Raw genomic sequence first — 20,548 nt, 5'->3', positions numbered from 1 at the left:
TTCCACTAATCAAGCTCTATTAGCTGGAATTTACATAAAAGAGATTGTGGCTTTCTTTAAGCCATGTGTAACACAAATACATGATTTACGAATCAATCTCCCCAAAAGATTGGCTAGATTCTAGGTCTAGCTAATGCCCTTTTTATCTAGATTCAATCAGGTTCTAGATGAACCTATCTCAAAACAAAAATATAAAATAAAGGTAAAACTTATACCCTTATCAGTTGGAGAGAAATATTCTCCTTTGAGAGATCCAAGCCTCTAGCCTTTGTAGCACAATGAAAGATGTTGGAGATTGTCTAATGTGTATGCAATGGAGATGGTATGAGAAAAGAGAGGATTTTTTTAGAGTTTCTCTTTCTCAAAAATGCACTTTAGGAAGATTTTGAAGGGATTGAGACTAAATGCTTATGGATATACCAATAAAGGCTCATTAACTTCTTAATAGTAGGTTTCGGTGGGGTATTTATAAGTTCTCCAAGCCAAACTAGCCAATTTTTACTTGTTTGCAAGAAGTTTGAGTTTACATTGATTGATCAGTATAATGTGGTCGATCAATCAATCGAGTGTAATGGCTATTTTTTTGTTAGAATGTGACTTATTAATCACTGATATGATCGATCAATTATCTTCCTATGATTGATCATGCTTTATGTCTCTAATTGGCAAAGTTTTGTATGATCGATCAATCAACAAGAATTTGCTTTGCCTAGACAGTATTGATCGATCACTCCAAATGGGTTGATCGATCATGCTTTATAACACAAAATGACCATGTTCTCGATGATCGATTAATCGACCTTGGTTGATCGATCACACTTTATATGTTTTACATGTGCACTTCTAGTTGATCGATCTTGGTAGATGTTGATCGATTATTCCAGTGCTAGTTCATCTAATAGACTTTTAAAGCATGTGAATGAATGATCCTAAGTGATTCTTTCATGTATGAAATGTGTGTATTTGTGAAAACATGTTTGAATACAAAAATGTCCTAAACCTTCAAGTTTTGGAAGGAGTGGACAACTCTCTTTACATAGACTGAGTTTTTCACATTTCTCAGTGATTCCTAAAACTTTAGCCTTCAATTTTTCTTCATCTTCTGAGGGTGCTTCTTCAAGAGTTCTCTATATTCCATAAAGCTTGAAGTCTTTGTGAAACTTGTATCGATTCAATGCTTTAGACCTTGAAATTGATCTCTTGAAGGAAAAGTATCTGAAATACTAGATTTACAATTGTTAGCTCTATTAAGTTTTGTATCATCAAAATGAAGAAGAGATCGGTCAATAAGGTAGAACTTTCAAAACTTGGTGGTTGTCTCATAAACATTTCCTCTTTGAGATAGCCATAAAGAAAGGCATTATTAACATCGAATTGAAGCAATGTCCAGTTATAATGAAGGGCTAGTGTGAGCACTACTCGAATTGTTTGAGGTCGGACAATAGGAATGAATGTTTGATCAGTCATTCCCATGAAGTTGACGATGTCCTTGTGCAATAAGATGAGCTCTGGACATATCCATCAGTATTGAACTTGGTTCTAAAAACCCATCGAGATCCTATGACATGCATATTAGAATTCTTACAGTCATGTTTCCAAGTATTGTTTCATTGAAGAGCATTGTACTCACCTTGCATAGCGTCACCATTGAGGAAGTGTAAGCGCAAGTTTATTGGACGTAGGCTCAGATACATGTGATCATATGAGCTTGACTCATTGAGGCAATTGCCTTACTTTTTGCTCTAGTCATGATGGGATGGTATTAATGCGAGAAGGATGGGGAGTAGGTGAAATAATTCCAATTTGACCATTGTCTAAGGAAGATTGTGAGGAAGTAGGGGACGAGGTTGGAAGTGTTGTGGTAGAATCGGATGATACATTTGGAGGATTTTGAACATAAATGTGATCAGAGGTTGAAAGTGGTGGTGAAGTGGTAGGTGGTTCTTGTAATTTGTCGAAAAAATTTGGTACCCTAAGAGTAAGTGCAGGCATAATTTTAAATTTTTCTGATGATGAATAAGGGAAACATAACTCATAAAAAACATCATGCCTAATGATAAAGACTTTGTTTAAAGATGGACTGAAACATTGATAACCTTTACAAAAATTTATAAGAAAAACACAAGGTATAGACCGTAGTTCAAACTTGGTTTTGTTATAAGGTCATAAACAAGGAAAACATAGACATACAAAAACATGAATATGATTATTAGTAGGAGAGACATTTGGAAGTAAAGAGTAAAGAGTTTTACCTTGTAAGGGAGAAGTAGGAAGCAGATTAATCAAATATACTGCAGTTTGAAAAGATTCAACCCAAAAACTAGTTGGAACATTACTTTCTTATAACAATGTTAATCCAGTTTCAATTATGTGTCTATGATTTCTTTCAGCTATTGCATTTTGTCATGGAGTATAAGGACATGAGAAATGATGAAGAATTCTATATTGAATCAAACAATCTTTAAAAAGAGAGTTTATGTACTCACCTCCTATATCTGAATGAAAATACCTTGATCCTACAAGAAAATTGATTTTCCACCATATTTCGAATTTAACAAATGTTCCAAAGGCTTCATTCTTAGCCTTTAGAGGATACATCCACACAAACCTTCTGCCCCACCTACCACCACCCTGACACCCCTATTTTCTGCCAGCTGCAACTGCCAGACTTGTTTCCTTGCACCAGGCAACCAACTGTCTCAACCCCTCTGCCCACCCATGCAATGTGCCAAAGCCTTTTACACATGGAAATCACACCAGATAGCCCCTTTTTCACCTTTACTCATCCAACTTTGCAACCCATCAGATACACAAAATATTTACAACTCCATTGACCTACCTCCCGTCCACCCATCCCGCACAGGCCCACCACGTCAACCTATCATAAGTCGACCCACCCACCTTCATCTCTTACTACCTGGAGCAATAAAAACTTTGAACTGATTCCTCTCCCCTACACAAGAAGCACACCTCTTTAAATCAAAGTTGAAGATGGATGACCAAGTCTTCTATGCCACAATATAGATTGTGATTCTTTTGTGATTGCAAAAGTTTTTTCTTCTTAAAGAAAGAGGTACATTAGACATTGTCTATTTTGTGTATCCTTCACATAAAAAAAATTTGGATGAAACTCCATAAAACAATTATTGTCTCTTGTAAACTTTGAAACTGAAATGAGATTTTTTTTTTCTCTGTGGAACTAAAATAACATTATTAAGGTAAAAGGAACCAGTAGAGAATGGTTGTTGAACTTGTCCTTTTCCTTCACTAGAGAGACCATTACCATCTCCTACTTGTACTCTTTTTTATCCTTTATAAGGAGATAGGTTTGAGAATATACCTGGATTGTTTGTTGTGTTGTAGAACCAGTATCAGGGTGAGTCCTCTTTTGGTTCGGAGATGGTGAGAGCTACTAAAGCACTTGGAATATTTTCAGCTTGGTAATTTTGATTGAACGATGCCAGCATTTATCAGCAGTATGATTCGGTTTGTGAAAAATTTGGCATCGAATCCTATTTGATGAGGCAATGGATGATGGCTGCTTCTAGTTGTGAAATTGGCCGGAAGTATTATTTCTGGATTGGGTGTTGTTATATTTAGGGGACTTACCTGAATTTCGATTGAAAAATCGGTTGTTGCTTTTTGCCTTTGATGACTTGTTGACAAAAGTTTTGTTCATCATCATGGTTGAAAATGAATTTTCAAGTGTTTGACTTATCTGAAGGTCATATTTGGAGTACCGGTAGAATTTCTTCATAAGTTGGCAATGGAGATCGGGCAAGCATTATTGTGACCAAGGATTCATATGGGGCATTTAACCCATGGAGAAGCCAAAAGTTTTGTCCTCTTCTCAAATAGGTCTTTATATGGCTTCTAAAGCGTCACATATTCCTTTGAATTTTGTGACATAGTCATTCAAAGTTTGATCTTTTGCCTCCTTTATTATTTGTAAAGCTTGATGGAGGTGCATCTCACGTACCTTTGAGTGATTTGCAAAAAATATTTCACATTTTTGCCATACATCCCTTGGTAGTCTTGAGTCCAATCACATGGCAAAGGGCTTCATCAGCCATTGTAGCATTGAACCAACTAACAAGTAACTATTATCTAAACTCTCATTCTTCAAATGATGGATTTATCATGGATGGATTATCACTAGCAAATTGTAAAGGTGGTGTTAAAGATCCATCAATGAATCCCATGAGGCATTGAGATTTCAAAACCGAAATCCATTAACTTCTCCATAACACAGTTGTTGGAGGAGAGTTTAATCGAAACGAGTGCAGTAATAGATGTAACTAACATTAGAGGCGGATTTGATTGTATTGAGATGACATTGGTACTCATGATGATTATAATTAGATATGGAAGTAAGAAAACTATGACAATTGACTGAAATGTTAAGAAGAGGATGAATTCAAGAAGAAGAAAAAATAAAGAATGTTGTGACAATGTTTATGAAAAAGATGATAATATACGAATATGAAATTAATGGAAGAGTACCTGCTTGTTTGAATGTGATCGCCATCCTCAAGATCAAACCATCAATTTTGATACCATGAGAAAATTCAAGACCAAAACCCAAGAGAGAGAGAGGGACAAATTTTTTGTGTATTGAATGAATTGTAGAAGGATTACAAGGGTTTATATAGGTTTTTCAAAAAACTTAAAGAAATAAATCACAAGAATTTCCTCTTACAAGTTGTAATCTAGGTGTCAATTACATAAATCAATTCAAAATAGAGTTGATCATTTCTTTTTTCTTCCTTTGATTTTGGATCTTGATTTCTTTGTTTGATTTTGCCTTGATCTTCTTCCTTCGATCGAGTAATTTGAGATAATTTGTTTCCTTGATTGATTTGATCATGATTTGTAGAAGATCCTTGAGTTGGATGTAGTGGGACCCGTATGTGAGAGATTGAAGGGATTGAATTTTTTAGAACCGTGCATGGGGATGTATCTTTTGAATAGATGAGGTGGATATCACCCTTGCATGGTTTTCCATAGGTGATTTATCCCTTTGCTTCTTATACCACCTTTCAATGAACATGGTCTTCATTTGTAGTGAAGGGCTTTGGTGTAACTTGGAATAATGTATCGAGTGTACTTGTCTATGTGATGATATTTCTTTGTTGCTTTTCAAATTATGGTTGATACCCTTTTTGATATGAACCTCTGTTATGGAGAAAATATAAGAATGCATTTGTATAACCACAATGTAATCTTTTAAGAGTATTCTTGAGAAAGAACTATTTTATGTTTCGAAATAGATTATTTTTTGGTTCTTTGCTGTTGAGTCCAATTTTTATGATGCTTGAGACAAAAGTTTAGTCTGTCTGTAATTATCATTCATTTTCCCTGTTGATACAGGTCATCAACCCAATCCTTCAGATATCCTTGATCTACTAATCCAGGCCAACTTATATGATATGGCATTTACTATTCTTCTCAGGTTTTGGAAGGGTTCGGCATTCAAAAGGTTTAACTGAAGCTTCCCATTTATATTTGCTACTAGTCTCTCTTGGATATCAATATCTAACTAGTTCTTCTGTTACAGAGAACTGGAGCATGTCTTTGTTGCTTTGTCTCATAAATGTTGTCCAAGCAAAGTAGGGTTCTCAACGACTCGGTACACTCAAATGACTTTTTCTGTTTGACAATTTTGATTATCTTGTAATTAGACAAAGTTCATTTGTCTTTTATATGTTAATTAAGCAAATTGTCTTTTATGCTTTTAGTGTAAGTATCTGTGGGGTGTGATCACCTCTGTTATCTCTTATATAATTATGGCAGGGCAAATGGCCTTCTTTTGACTTATGGAGAGGAAACAAGTGGAGTGGCTGCACGTGAGATCGGTCCTGCTGCCTATCACTGCCAGGGGAGTGGCCAATGGGAAATGTTGGAACTTTATCTTGTAAGTTTCTCTCTCTCTCTCTCTCTCTCTCTCTCTCTCACACACACACACACACACACACTTGCAAATGTATGTGACCAGACCGAGATGCAGGTGTCTGCATTTAGAGTTGAGATAGAACCAAGAGATCTAAGCTTTTGACCAGGCTTGTGAATGGGAAAAATGCAAATCAAAGTTTTTGCCAGTGAAAGTACTATGTTCTTTGTTTCCACATATTTCCTTGATTAGAGTATATGTGGTTTTTAGGAGAAATACAGAAAGTTGCATCCAAGGCTGCCAGCTACTGTTGCTGAAACTCTTCTACATATGGATCCCCAGATTGAATTGCCTTTATGGCTGATTCATATGTTCAAGGTAATTGCTCAATTCTAATGACTGGAATTTCAATTCCAGGAGTACTATGGCTAGTTAGCATTATAAATTATCAGAAAATAACTATGTAGATATGTTACGTTTTTTATATCATCATGGGCAACAGGGTGGACGTTGGGCTGTGTCACGGGGGATGACAGGCCAAGAACCAGATGCGGCAACTTTATTTCGACTTTATGTAAATTATGGTCGATATACTGAAGCGACAAATTTGTTGCTTGAATACCTTGATTCCTTTGCATCTCTGGTAATTAGTCATTTCTTGACCTTCTCAGTTGGACTTCATTTTCAGTTTACTGCTACTGCTCCATGGTCCATGTGTCTTAACTTTTCTTCTGCAAGAACATGAGCCAATTGAGGGCTTATTGTTTTTTTTTAAACTTAGGTTACGTTTGATTTAAATAACGAGTCGACTCGGCTGAGTCGACTCATTGAGGGCTTATTGTTTGTTTTAGATGAGCAAAAAAACTTTTTATTGCACGACTGAAGTTATGGCTGTGGATTTTTACAGAGACCAGCTGATGTGATTAATCGGAAGAAGATGTCTGCAGTTTGTTTTCCATATACTGCAATTGAGCGCCTGTGGTGCGAACTTGAGGATTATAGAAATGCTGGTCACATGGGTGATCAATATGAGAAACTAAAGACGCTCTTACATGGAGCTTTGCTGAAGCATCTTAAACAAGTACAACCTCTTTTACCATTTTCAGCCTGGCTCTTGAATTTTTTGAATTAAATGATTACAGATGTAAGTTTCTATTCTTCTCGTTTCATTTCTTTTCAGATGAAGATGGACTCTCAGGATGCAGTAGCTTCCGCTCGTTCATGAAGAAGCACTGGATGAAGGCAGTTCGTATAGTCGGTGTACCATGAAACGATATGAAGGGTCTGTCCTACATGTATGTATGTATATTTGGTCAGATGTAGCAGTAAGTTTTATGGGTGTTCCCAGTAATGGTGGGTTGCCTTTCTTGTTCACTCGCAGCACTTGCTTTCGTGGATTTCACAAATGGTAGTTGTATCAGGCATCTCAGCATCCGGCCTCTTATTGGGATCTTCAAACCCGACATAATATACCTGATACGTGAAAAGTATCTGGCTGTTAAATGGTTGAGGTAAAAACTTTCTTTGAGTCTCATATTGAACCGTATCTGTGATTCTTACCACCCTGTTAAAAGGTAACAGTTTCATCCAATTGTTGCACATTAAATCAGAGAGGGAGGACTCACTTTCTCTACGGATTTATGCAAAAAGTATGTGCTCTTGGAAATCGAGGAAGTCACTTCGCATTGAAATTTATTTTCCCTTTAAAGCCTTGAACATCCAAAGGCAAACTCTCTATAGGTAAGGTTTCATTTTTTCTGGAGAAAGTTTAAGTCAAATCAGGTTGCACTACGCTCCACCTTATTTTCTACAAGGTTGTGCAATCATAAGAAAGCACATTCCGTTAAAATGGACTTTTATCTTCTCTTCTCAGGGTGATTATCATTCTTTTTTGGCTCAAATTGTGTTTCTCCGGTATTAGGACGGAGCAAAACCACGGTACTGAATCAAAATGCAGGTATTAGCTAGGACGGTAATAAATGTCAAACCCTGCGTGACCTTCCCTTCCATTACTCGAGACTTGTTTTCAGGGCAATTCCAGACCTTGACATCAGTGTACTGACTGTTCCAACTGTTCGTAGCCTGAAAAACTAATGGCCAGTTGATTTTTACCAACAGAAAGGCAGGCTCATTGGTTTTTTGGAGGCTACAAACGGTTTTCTGTTCGTTGCCTTTCCAAATTGTATCATTTGGGTATTAAGTTAAATCAGTTTTCGTGTTTCTTTTCGAAGAAGAAAATAACTCTCCCAAAGATAGACAAATCAGGATTTCCTAATAGTTACCTAAGGGTCTGTTTGGAATTCTTATAAAAGAAAAGAAAATGAGAATTTGATTATTATTATTTTAAAAAATAGTTAGTGGAAATGAAACAATGATCAAATTCTTTTTTTTTACAAATTATTTTTAAGAATAATAATAGTCGAATTCTTATTTTCCTTTGGGTTCCAAACAGACCCTAATAGAGTATTTGATTAGGTGGTGTTAGCAAAACCATTGGCAAGGAATAAACTTGCCTAACTCTATTGTCAACCTAATAAAACAACACTAGGAGGAGAGATTTCTAACCTGGAAATGAACTTTTAAGAAAAATAAAGCATTCCATTCTTTCATGAAAAAAACTAGATTTGAGGTAAAATGAGTAGCACTGATATCTCACAGAGAGGTTCAGGAAACAAATTTCCATTCATAATCTTGCTTTTTAGGTTTCCAACAGAAAAGAAGGTTCCCCAATACTGTACAACAGTCCATGATCATTACGAAGTCGTTTAAACATAAATCAACATGAAAATCACCACCATTCTTGCTATTTCAACATTGAATTGAAGAGTGTTGTCTATTAGCTTTGCACCAGCAAGATCTTTTATATGCCAAAAATATATTGTGAAAAAGCTGATAAATCCATCATTTATTGTAACTTTTGAGCTCTATTTTTGTATTACAGCTGCTACTTAACCATTTTTTGTATTTTTTTTCTTTATCATTTTGGTATAAGTTTTAATAGTTTTTGTATTGTGCCCTTGGTTATTGTTTTTTAGAAACATTATTACTTTTCATTTTCTTGCCAAGAGTTAAAGAACTTTGTAATTTACCTCAGATTAGATGGAGTTATATTTGAATTTCTTCTATTTGATGTAATTAATAAGCCTATTAGTGGGTATCTCCCATCAGATGTCTCAGAATTTTAGGAACATCTACTCTCTCTTATGACCTCTCTTATAGTAAGTTCAATTATGTTATGTGAAACATTAGATGCATGTGTCTATCAAATACCATAGCAAGACATCTCAGATATAACACATAACGTCCAAGATGTATCAACTTTCAGGTTTTAAGCTTCCAAGACATCTTGCATGTCTGAGACTACCACCTTTGAATTATGTAATCAAAATATTAATTAAATAATAACTATATAGAAGATGAGCTATTATATATTGATAACCAGAAGTTGACAGTCCATTACTACAATCTATTTGGAATCTTTAAGCCTATTAGGAAGGTCACTTATAATCTACAACTTCCACCTTCTCACTTTCGTCCCCTTTTTTAATGTTTTACAACTTGAGCTCAAAGTGGGAGACCAGCACTCTTGCTCCCCCTACCTACCAACACTTCCAGACGATGAAGACGTCTCCTATGCCCATTTCTATGAAAGGAAGCCAACAAAAAATAGAAGTCCCAAGCTATGGAACAGTCTGGCCCCTGAAGACACCACAGAGAAATGGGAGGATGAGTTGTTCTCTCCACTCCTCGAATTTGAAAATTGAGAACAAGGTTTATTTCATGGAAGAGTAGTTTGGAAATTATGGGTAAAAGGTTCATGGGGGCATTCTTACTTGTAGGTGAGTGTAGTTTTTGCAATTGGAAAAGTAGAGCTTTTCCAAGAGGTAGATTCATCCACTAAGGGGAAGTAGGGGGTCAGTAGGAATGGAGCTTCCAAGATGGAAAAGTTGTAAATTGCATTGGTTTTGTGTTTGTTGATAGTACTGTTGATAAAGATAGAAGAAAGTCTACCACATGATTCTTTTTCTCCAAACATTCAATTGTTTTGAGATTTCAATCTACTAGGCCATGGCTGAATAAATAGCTGCTTCACAAGCTTACAAGGAAGCCATTTTTAAGTACTTGGAGAACTTTAAGAGTTTGAACAGAAGGTGATGACTGTATTATAATAGTTAAAAGTGCAAATTAAAACGTTGAATGAATGTGGATTAATATTTTGACGTATCCCAAAGAAGATCTAATCGTTTGGTATGACATTTTAATATCATGGGGCTTCCGATTCGTTATGTGATGGCAAGTACGACTTGGGTTCATTTCACGTTGTCCAAATACAAGAAAAAAAAGAGATAAAAAATGCATGAATCGGGCTAGCATTTCATAAACAAGTTAGACAGCCCATAAGCTGAGACAAAATGTTCTTTGCTATGAAAGCGAACCTGAAGACCAGAACTCATTTCATTATGTGCACTATATTTCTTGTTCTACATCTTCAAAAAACGAAATAGATCAAAAATTGGATTCCTCTTTTACCATTCAGATAGATGGTTGACCTTCATCGTCATCGCCATGAAATACTTATATACATCCCTCCACTACCTACATCTAACAATAGCTTTAACTGCCAATTTCACCTTCTTCCACTTCCGTGTATAAGTCATCTTCATCTTCCACATAATCGTCCTTTATAAACAACCCCAACTGTTCCAGTGGGTTACCCTGAAAGCCTGCTGTTGTGCTTACAGGACTTGGGAGGAGAGCATCCAAGTCATTGGAGTTGAAATATCCAAACACCTCAAGATCTTTCAATATCTCCCTGTTTTCGTCAATTTCTACAGTCTTTTCCATCTGTCATTCAAACAAATTGGAGAAAAACAAAACATTAGCTGAACAGCCAATTAGATTTTCACCATCAGGAAAGATGTCACAAACTGATGGGTTGAATCTGTGACCGGAGCAAGAAAAGATTCAACCAAGAGAGGTTACAAACTGATGGGCAGAGTCACTGACCAGTGCAAGAATGTAAAGTGAGATTTAACGTAAATAAGGAGCTACTCGGCCAAAACTTTTAGTTTAAGTTGCAGCGGTGATTGTATATTCTTTTCTTTTTCTCATATTTCTATTTGCTATCTTCCCCCTGCTTTACCCTCCAATGAAATGCTAGCACAAATCCATTTAATTTTTAATCATTCAAATAAGGGAAATTATGCATATACTTCCCAGAAAATACTGTTCAAAAATACTTTATATAGAGACCCTGAAAAATCCATTTTCAAAGAGCAAAAAGAAGCCACATAAGCTTTAACCATCATTTGTTTCCATGCAGGCCATGAAAATATTAAGTCCAATTTGTACCTCTACATGTACGTCTGTTCTCTTCATAGTCAACTTCTGAAAGAAAGATATTTTTCCAAATTACATTTCAAGTTCAATCCCTGGAATGTGGCATTCACCTAATTAGAGAATGGGATCAACAGGTCCACCAATTACATGGAAAGCATGAAAGGGGGCATTCATTCATGTGAGCGGGAGTCACATGGACGATCGAGATCACATACGTGATCCCCACACGCTTGGTAAGAAGGAAAATTTGCAGAGTCCATATATGGACTAGCAAAATGAACTTGCTAATATATGACACATCATGAGAGTAAACTGGACCATACAAGAGTTAGCATACTCATCCTAATATCAGAATACCTCTTCACTACTCCCCAATTCGTGTAAGCGGCATTCTTCTAAGATGGAAATGTTTAGATCATAGCTAATGAAATTCAAGTACAAGGAAAAAACAAAGGAAACAAAAAGGCACCTTTTGCAATGCTAACCGCGCTGCTTCTCTTTCTCGCTCCCGTCGCCTTTTCATCTCAGCTTCTGTCCTCATCTGTGCAGCAGCTTCAGCAGCTCTCACCTGAGCTTCGATTCTAGCTTTCTCTGTTATCGCAACAAAGAAAGACAAGCAGGCATCATGAGACAGCAGTTTATACAAAATCTCAAACACAGCTTTTCTTATATTTTTCAAATTTACAAACAAAACAAGCTGGCAAACAATCTGTCTTCTTTTCATTTGAACAAAAATGGTAGTCCACATCCCTTTCACCTTTTCATATTCAAATAGAATGTATAGTTCAATGCACACACACACACACACACCAACTCACACACGCTCACTATAACAGCAGGATCACAAACATAATATGCCATAGGCAGCCTTGGTCAAAATCCAAAGCATTTAGTTATTTTTGTAGTAATTGCCTTGATTTCCCAAAAATCCAAGATGTCTCGCCTGATATACAACACAACTAGGGGGGAGTCCCACCCTTGAGTGTTCTGCAATTTCCTCACTTGCAGGTCAGCTAAAAAATGCCAACACAATGAGAAATAAAGATGATTTTGAAGAATGAGTTCTTATTCATTAAAATAACTATGCCTTTAGTTTATTATGGTAAATACTTCCATTATGATAGTCTCATAATGGAGAGTTAAAAACAGGGGAGACTGAAAAGAATGAAGACAATACTTTGAACGACAAATGAACAAAATGTTTCTAAGGCAATGACAAGAAATTCATTACAACTTCAATTGCAATGAGATAAGCATTCTAGACTACAGGACCAAACAATAGTCCAACAACAGAGGTAGATGCATATGTATGGATACGAATGATTTCCCTCTTGCAGCAGCTTAAACGACTTGATATGGCACCTGTTTCACATGTCCTGCCAATGCCACCAACAACTACACAATTTAATCTTTTTCTTCCTCCTGCTGCCTCTTCCAGGGAACTCCTCTCCTTATCCCTTCTTTTCCCCTTGTTCCTCAGGCCTTCCATCTCCTTGTCCCTCTCCCACTCTCTTAAGGCAAAATGAGGGCAGAGGACCCTCTTACAACTACACCTCCATGAGAAAGGAAAGTAGAAGTAAAGAAGACAGAAAAGAGAAAAGGTAAGGAGACTAGGAGAAAGCTACAATAGGAATACAAGAGGTCATAGAGAGTAAACGAAAAGAATTCATTCATCTAAGTGGCACTGATTTCACGAGGAATTAGCATCTGATTGCCGCCATGACTAGGCCTTCGCACACCCCAATTATGACAATGTGGTCCCCCCCCTCTTCAAGATGAACTTCGATGGCAGTGCCTTTGGCTGCCCTGGTCCTGCTAGGTTTGGAGGGGTCATCCATGATGAAGATAGCTGTCTCTTCTACTCCTTTGCCAGCCCTTTAGGAATTTCTGATTCTTCTACTGCTGATCTAGCTGGGCTGCTTCAGGGCCTTAGGATTTTTCGAGACCGTCATAATGGGCTGCTCATCATCGTCATTGACTAGTGCGCAGAAAATCCACCCCCCTCTGGCGGCACTGGGACAATTATTTTAAAATTTGTAATATAACAGCTCATTTAAATTGTATATGGGCTCACATGCCCAAATCCACCAATCATTTAGCGGACTTTCATGCTAAAAGGGGTTCTTCCCTCCAATACCTCATTGTGGAGGATGGGCCACCGCACTAGGTTCTATCTTCTTCCTTTTTTTTAAATTAATTTTACACCTTTCCCTGAAATAAAATAAAAAATAGAGAGTAAGCAGAGTACTCAAAAAGAAATATGGCAAAAGGGTTCATCAATGCCCCAACATGCCTGCAGAACCAATTTCTTCACATCAGCAGAACCCAGTCACATCATCAGCTGAATCTCTCATCGTTCTACTCTGCCATGGCATATGTTTCCTTTATTTTTTTAATGAGACTTATGGATATGATGGATCAGCTTACAATGCATGTGGTGCATTTTTCTCATGATGCAAATACTTTGCTTGACTCTCTTGAAAGAGATAGAATTCTCTAGCAACAACTTGCAACTGCAAGATTCTTCCTCTTACCCAGTGTTGTTTGCTTGGCTTGTGAATTAGATGACTACATTTTTATTTTCTCTCATTGTGCTCGTTAGCTTTGTTACTGTTGCTTAGCTTGTATTAATATGCCCTTTAGAGTTCTCTCCTTCACAAAAGACACTTTTATGTGACTTGACATTTGGCTCAATAGTCACATGGGGGGTTTCTAGTGTAAAGTCTTGAGGTCAAGTCTCACGAGGGGTAAGGGGTGTGTGTGCATTTGTAATCAACATTCAAAAAACTAGGTTTTACTCAACTCCTAAGAAACGGTCTCAAGCACTGTTCAAGAAATTTGAGAACAACATCCACTTCCTAATGCTCTAAAGAAAGTTGAATGCTAACACAAAAAACAGCACCGGCTCCCATGGTGGTACGGCCCTTGTTATCAGATATAAGATCCACCATACTGAGGCCTATAAGTGTGCTCAACGTCCCAAGCTGGTCTGAAAGCACAAGGTATGTTCTGGGGGGAAAGTCCCATATAAGTTTGGGCTAAGAAGATCTTAAGCTTACTCAGTGATAAAATTCCCCTTAACTTCACCAATTGATTTGGAAACTGTTCCAGCCCAATTCAACAGGATATCAGATCAAATACAAATCCTAGAACTATTTTTGCTATGTAGTGTAAGCTTCCAGTGACCTCTGTATATGTTCTCCACAGTCCACATCTTGGATTGCCTTGTCTGTTTAAACCTGGAAATTAAGTGGAGTTTTGGTGGATAATGTCCCACCACTTTAAAACACTTAAAAGTGTTCTGCATCTTGGGTTGGTTGTCAGAGGTTGAAAGGTATCATTGTTAGGAACTGTCCCACACAAGTTTGCAATTTAAAATTCTAAGCTAATTTTTTAGGTAAAAAATTCTAAGCTTATTAATAGGGAAAATACCTTTATTTGGCTAATTATTTAAAGATGGACCTGGCCCAATTCGATTCTATTCCAGAAGTTTGCTTTTTTTAACATAATAATTTCGCTAATCTGAAGATACCTTGATCAATGTCACCAGAACTGATGTTCCACTTCCCAACCTAGATCAGATTTTCTAGTGTCACATAACTCATCAGTAACAAGGTAAATCAGGCCCACTTATCTAGCCCCAGCTTGCTTATATGTTTGCATTTTGCAGCAAGTTCAACTACTCGATATGCTGACCCACTGACCACTACAAAGGCTTGAACAAGAAACATCCAACACATAGTACATGATAATCTACCACATGCTTCACTCCCTCACCCCATTTTATCTAACATCGTCAGTTCAGATAATACTTTCTTGCAAGGACAAATCACAACCAATGGAACTTGTTACTTGGATAGCATCTCAAACTCTGCTTAGATGTTATATTATCTCATCAGCTTTGCTTTTATTTCAAATTCACCTTTTCTCATTTCCACTTCTCTGATGCAACATTCAACAAATAAATTGTGTACCAAAGTACAATATTTTACTGAATAGCAAAAGTGCAATAGCAAAGCTGTGTTTTTCTTTTAAATACAGGATAAAAACATGCATACGCTCCATGATACCCCTGCCATCAGTGAGACTTGAACCCAGTACCTCATATTAAGAAAAACCTCTCATGGTCTCATTGAAGCAATGGCTCAACCCACACTCTAGTGTTAAAGAAGCACACTTAATGAGGCCATATAAATACATATGATTCTTTGGTAGATACAACCAAATATTAAACAAAAAAACCCAAAAAAAAAAAAGAGAAACAAAAAAAAAAAAAGGACCTAAAATCAAGAAATATTAAGTTAGGAGAACAAAGGTTAGCAATAGAATGCTTCATCTCACCTTCTTGCTGCCTTCTTTCAAGTTTCACTCTTTCCTCATGCATCTTGACAGGATCTGCTTTCTCACCCTGAAAGTTACAAGAATAATCATTGTTAACCAAAGATATAAATTGTCAATTTACCTTATAACCAAATTATCAATTAGGTAAAGAAAAGCAGGCATCATTACATCAAGATTAATTGGGTGTTAACCTTAAGTGTCCCAGAATCCTCTCAGTCTAAAGTCCAGATAACCAACAGGTTCCAAAAAATTGCTAAACAAAGCAAACATATCGACTATATCTATGAGGATGTGTTTGAAATTTTCTTCATCTTGTGAATTAGATGACACTAACTGACCTAGCATAGATAACAAACAAGTAGTCAAATATATCTATGATTATATGTACCTATCAAGCGTACGAATCTTATATGGATATGACAGAACGAACAATATGCTAATTTTTTGGTTCATTTTTACGAAGATGAACGAAACGATAGAAATGTTTAGCTACTTTATCACCATCTGCTACAAGATTCATCCGAATAATGATGGAAGTCAAGCACGACCACCCACCCATAGCAGGACCTCTGAAGTTCTAAATGTTAAAGAGCCACCACTCAGAACTCAGACGGGCAAATGACTCTATTGCATCTTAGGATAATACATTGATCATCAAGAGAGAGAGAGAGAGAGAGAGTACATGGCTCAGGAGTGTTTTATTCTGTGCTTTCAAGATGGTGTCTGCAAAGCGGCTCTTTAACATTGCAGCACGGAGTGCTTTGCTGGGCGATAGTTGCTCATCATAAATAAGATCTTTGCTTCCTAAATCACAGAAACCTAAATAAACACAATCACAACCGATAAAACACAAGAATGAGGCTTCCAGTGTACAATAGTGACGATTTTCCATTTTAAAAGTGTATAATACAGCAATAACACAAGAACATGACAAAATACTTGCTGACACTGACCTTCTTTGCAAGTTCTCTCTGGAGTAGCAGGAAGATAACCAGGATGAACACTTTTTTCCTCTCTCCTTTTTGTGTCTCCTGCATTGTCCAAGTCAGTAAACTCTCTATAGCATTTGATCTATTATTTAAAAAAACAAGCAAACAATAAATAAGACAAAAACAGAAAGAAGAAGTACACACCATCAAAATCATGTATTGAACTGCCATCAAGTGCGCTGGCTGTGGTACTATTAGTATTACATGCCAGGCGATCCTAGATTTGGACAGAAGGCTTCAATTAAACCTTTGCATTGCATGTGAGCATCCAATAAGGTGCCCCCGAGAAAATGAATACCCAAAAAAGGATATTCATACCAAAAAATAATACCCACCAAGTTGAGTACACCATCCTGACACGCTTTTCTACTTTTCATCGGCAGTCTCCCACAATTTAAATCTGCATTAGGTGAACTAGTAAGACTGTCGTGTAAAACATGCATAACCAAACAAACTTTAGAAGAAGAAGCAAACCATTTGACGAAGTTTGGATGTCTCCGGCTGATCCACTTTTTACAGTATTTAACGACTGGAGTGTGCCATGTTCTCCACTTTTCACAACACTTGACTAATCACATAAAACCAATGACAAACAATGGAAATGAGTCAAACAAATGAAAGCAGCAATGTAGAAAGATATATTTAGAGAGAGTCAAATGACAAAGGAACAGCTGGACCTTAATCCTCAAACATGACTGATCATATCAAAACACTATAGAAGTAGAGCATAAAGTCACACAGAAATATGCATAGTAGTAAACCATTACATAATTTCAAAGATAACATCATAAAAAAAATATTTATTCATAAATTGCCCTGTAGAAATGCAAAAATTATCTATTTAATTTTTCAATGCAGCTTACTGGTGGACAAGTGGATCTATAAGAAAAGCATATGACAACCAGAAAGTGACCACCCCACCCCACCCCCCTGAAAACACACACCAGCAAAAAAATAAAAAAATAAAACTATAGTAAGAAGTTCCACCAAGGTATCACGTGTTGGGACTGCATGGAGGTGGGACAACAGCAGAGAGGTGGCCCCTTCCAAAAGCTTAACAAGTTGAAATATCCAGATTATCAGCTCAACTGAAAGGCTTGTGCCCTGCAGAGGGCTTCAAGGTTCACAATGGGCTGACAAGATACCATCAACGTCTACCCAGGGCCATTTAAAGTAACACTTACTCACATTGGCCTAGCCCTCTAATTTGTTTATCACACCAAAAACTACCTAAGTTGAGCCTTCTCTAGACACCATAACGCACAAGCTATCCAAAAAAATGATCCAGTTATGTTGCTACTTACTGCAGTCGATCTAGCTTCTAAACAACTCTTCACGATCCCATATAATTCCCATGCTGTCTGTTCGTCAAATACATCAACGTCCACTTCAATTCTTTCTTTAATTTGTGGGGCAGATCCAAAACGCTGAAGAAACTTGAGAAGAGGAGTAGGCATATTTTGGTTTGAAAGAGCTGCCAAATCTTTTCTCAACTTCTGCTTATCTACTGCTGTCATCACTCTCTTGGGTAATATTAGTTTATGCGACACTTGTTTAGAATTTTGGCAACGCTTTGGTGGCTTTTCTGCAACTGACTTTTGAAAAGTCTCAGCGCTTTCCCCTATCCATTTCAACTCCAAAGCTTTCCATCTCATACTAAATATGTCATTTAGTTCCTTGGCCATGATATGAACAGGATTAGAGGGAGGATTATATCTCATGGCATTAGAGAAAGTTAACCTCACATCTGCAACAAACTCTTTGACATCTACATACAAATCTTTTTCCAGTTTGGACTTGATTGTGCCAAAGTCCATGGGTTCTGAGATGACATCAAAATAATCAGGAATGTTCAATGCCACTGGATCAACTGGCTGTTTAAAAACCCAACCAGCTTCATGGTTCATGAGTTTTTTAAGAATATCTGCACATTGTTTTGTCTTGACCCGATCCATCATCTGTCTCTTCCGCTTTAGTTGACAGTGGATGCTCTTTAAGGGCCCACATTTCTTAGCACCTGGCACAAGACAATCCAGCACAGCACTTGTCAAATGACTCATTGTAATCCATGTTTCCAACAAGGAGATAGACCAGTGATAACAATAATGAAGAAATAGTGTGAGGAGCTCGGTACTGTTGCATGCAATGTTAATGCTATAAGAGACTTCATAAGGTTCCCATATGATTTCTCAGGCCAGTTTTTTTTTTATGGACGGGCATTTCTTCAGGAATTAGGGCAAGTTTATTTTTGTGCTACTAGATATTCTCCAATGAAGATCTAACATGGGAAAGTTTAAGAAAACTATGGCTAAAGCCTTTTTACCTTTTGAAATCAGAAATTTTTTAAAGTAAGATGAAGAGAGAGTGAAAAACTAAAGAGCATATAAAAAGAGACATATTTTCAGCTTTCAAGGCACACCTTCAGCAACTGTAACCATTGGTTTACGTGGATCAGAAAATGACCACAAGACGCCTCAAGAGAAATCACGGTCAGAAATGAAAGGCAAATACTTCGTGAATTCCAACCCTGCAGGCACAGTACCAAAGTGAATAATGACTGCAATATCATCCGCATCCAAGCAAAAAAATGTTATCCCGTGCATCTAAAGTACAAAAACAAGTTAACCAACTAACTAAAGCATTTCGATTGTTAGAAAAAAATACTGCCTGCTAAGCTTCTCCAATACCAACGCATTACGGTTAAACAAGCTTAGACTCTCAGAGCAGCCATTGAATACCCTGTTTTGGCTCTGCTCAATTGGCTTGTAACATAATAGCTGAAGCATACTAACGAAAAATTTCAGTATGTCCTCATCTAAATCTGCAAGTAGCATAAGACTTGCAACATTCATCTGGTAGATTTAGCACTCAGTAAAAGTAAGTTCCCCATCCTATAATTTTGAAGCAGAAAATATATAGGAAACATGGATATATGAAACCAAAGATGGAAGTAGTTTTAACAGATAACCCAGTCAATTCTATTTTCCTTTTTATTTTTTTCATCATTTCTTAAAATGTGGTATTGCTATCCTTCACAACAGTTCAATATAAGTACCTCACACAAAGATTTTTTTATGACTGGAACAAAGTAGATAATTTTCTATAGCACATCTTGTATCATATTTAACATGAACATTATTTTACGAAATTAACATTTGCATATGTAATGAAGCAATTTTATCTATGTTCAATGCTATTGGAAGCCAAATTGACTTGAAGTCCATGTAAACATTGTAAAAATTCAATGGACTTGTCTAAACAAGCCCCTTTTCAAATGGACATCATAAAACAGAAAAAAATGAAGTTTATTTCTAAAAATGATGCTTTCAGGTTTATCTGGAGGCTACTGCTGACAAAAAAAAAAAAAAAAAACATACACATAGACAGGATGAATGTTGAAGTACAGGTTCATCGCATGTGAGTGGTGCGTGTTATAACAGTTGATCCTCGACATATAATGGACGCATATCCAACACAAGACAGTGAACAACTTTATAACCAAATAATGATTATTCTTCGCATCATTCCTTAAGATTTGCATACTTCGAAAAAAATTAAAAAAAAAAAAAAGTAAAGGAGGAAATGCGAATGAACCAACATTGACTTGAAATCAATACCCTTAAGCGGGAGGAGACCTAGCATCGAAATCCCTATCAGGAGACTCTGGACAGAAAAGCTCCCGTCTCCACCAAAATCGTAATTCGGCACACGCGAAATCGCCAGACAGGAGCGCAGCGGCTTAAGTTAAGGAAATCTACACGAGTTACAATTAGAAGACCTTCCGAGATAGTTGGCTAGCGAGACGAAGCGAATAGTGGTGGAAGCACCAGCAACTGCAGCAGACTAATGGAGCGTCTAGGGTTTTCCAGCGGAGAAAACCCCACGAATGGGGGTTTTAGTTTAGTGACATTGATATAAACGGAAACTGCCTGGAGAGGTTTAGCTGTAAGTCAAAAGTGGCTGCGTGGTCTGAACTTCGGCCGTCAGT

General features: G+C 37.0%; 2 protein-coding genes across 10 annotated transcripts in view; one reads left to right on the top strand and one right to left on the bottom strand.

The window, feature by feature from the left end:
* LOC137953135 (nuclear pore complex protein NUP160) overlaps window positions 1–7,418 on the top strand; it is a 78,844-nt gene extending 71,426 nt beyond the window's left edge. For 3 of the 4 annotated variants that reach the window (XM_068800372.1, XM_068800371.1, XM_068800373.1), the window contains 7 exons: window positions 5,371–5,479; window positions 5,558–5,629; window positions 5,794–5,914; window positions 6,161–6,268; window positions 6,393–6,533; window positions 6,798–6,971; window positions 7,071–7,418. In XM_068800372.1, coding sequence (XP_068656473.1) covers window positions 5,371–5,479; window positions 5,558–5,629; window positions 5,794–5,914; window positions 6,161–6,268; window positions 6,393–6,533; window positions 6,798–6,971; window positions 7,071–7,115 — 770 coding nt within the window. In that variant the 3' untranslated portion in view covers window positions 7,116–7,418. The remainder of the gene's footprint in view (window positions 1–5,370; window positions 5,480–5,557; window positions 5,630–5,793; window positions 5,915–6,160; window positions 6,269–6,392; window positions 6,534–6,797; window positions 6,972–7,070) is intronic. The other variant, XR_011112345.1, reaches the window with a different exon arrangement.
* Window positions 7,419–10,314: 2,896 nt separating this feature from the next.
* Window positions 10,315–20,477, bottom strand: LOC137953262 (transcription factor GTE9-like). Of its 6 annotated transcripts, none has more exons than XM_068800578.1 (11): window positions 20,159–20,477; window positions 18,980–19,087; window positions 17,865–18,577; window positions 17,035–17,128; window positions 16,896–16,960; window positions 16,705–16,777; window positions 16,525–16,602; window positions 16,254–16,390; window positions 15,572–15,638; window positions 11,700–11,821; window positions 10,315–10,735 (listed from the first exon to the last, which is right to left on the bottom strand). In XM_068800578.1, the coding sequence occupies exons 2-11, from the start codon at window positions 18,996–18,998 to the stop codon at window positions 10,505–10,507; spliced, it is 1,599 nt and encodes a 532-aa protein (XP_068656679.1). In that variant the 5' UTR covers window positions 18,999–19,087; window positions 20,159–20,477; the 3' UTR covers window positions 10,315–10,504. The 6 variants fall into 6 exon arrangements, with proteins under 6 accessions (XP_068656679.1, XP_068656678.1, XP_068656676.1 ...); XM_068800577.1 differs by having other exon boundaries at window positions 18,980–19,117; window positions 20,178–20,477; XM_068800575.1 differs by having other exon boundaries at window positions 20,178–20,477.
* Window positions 20,478–20,548: the final 71 nt, after the last annotated feature.

This window comes from Aristolochia californica, unplaced genomic scaffold (genome assembly GCF_029961685.1).
Source record: "Aristolochia californica isolate CCGP_79_NKW_82.1479 unplaced genomic scaffold, dmAriCali1.0.hap1 SCAF_16, whole genome shotgun sequence".
In the NCBI taxonomy this organism is placed as follows: Eukaryota; Viridiplantae; Streptophyta; class Magnoliopsida; order Piperales; family Aristolochiaceae; genus Aristolochia; species Aristolochia californica.
This window is presented reverse-complemented; position numbering and strand designations above follow the sequence as displayed.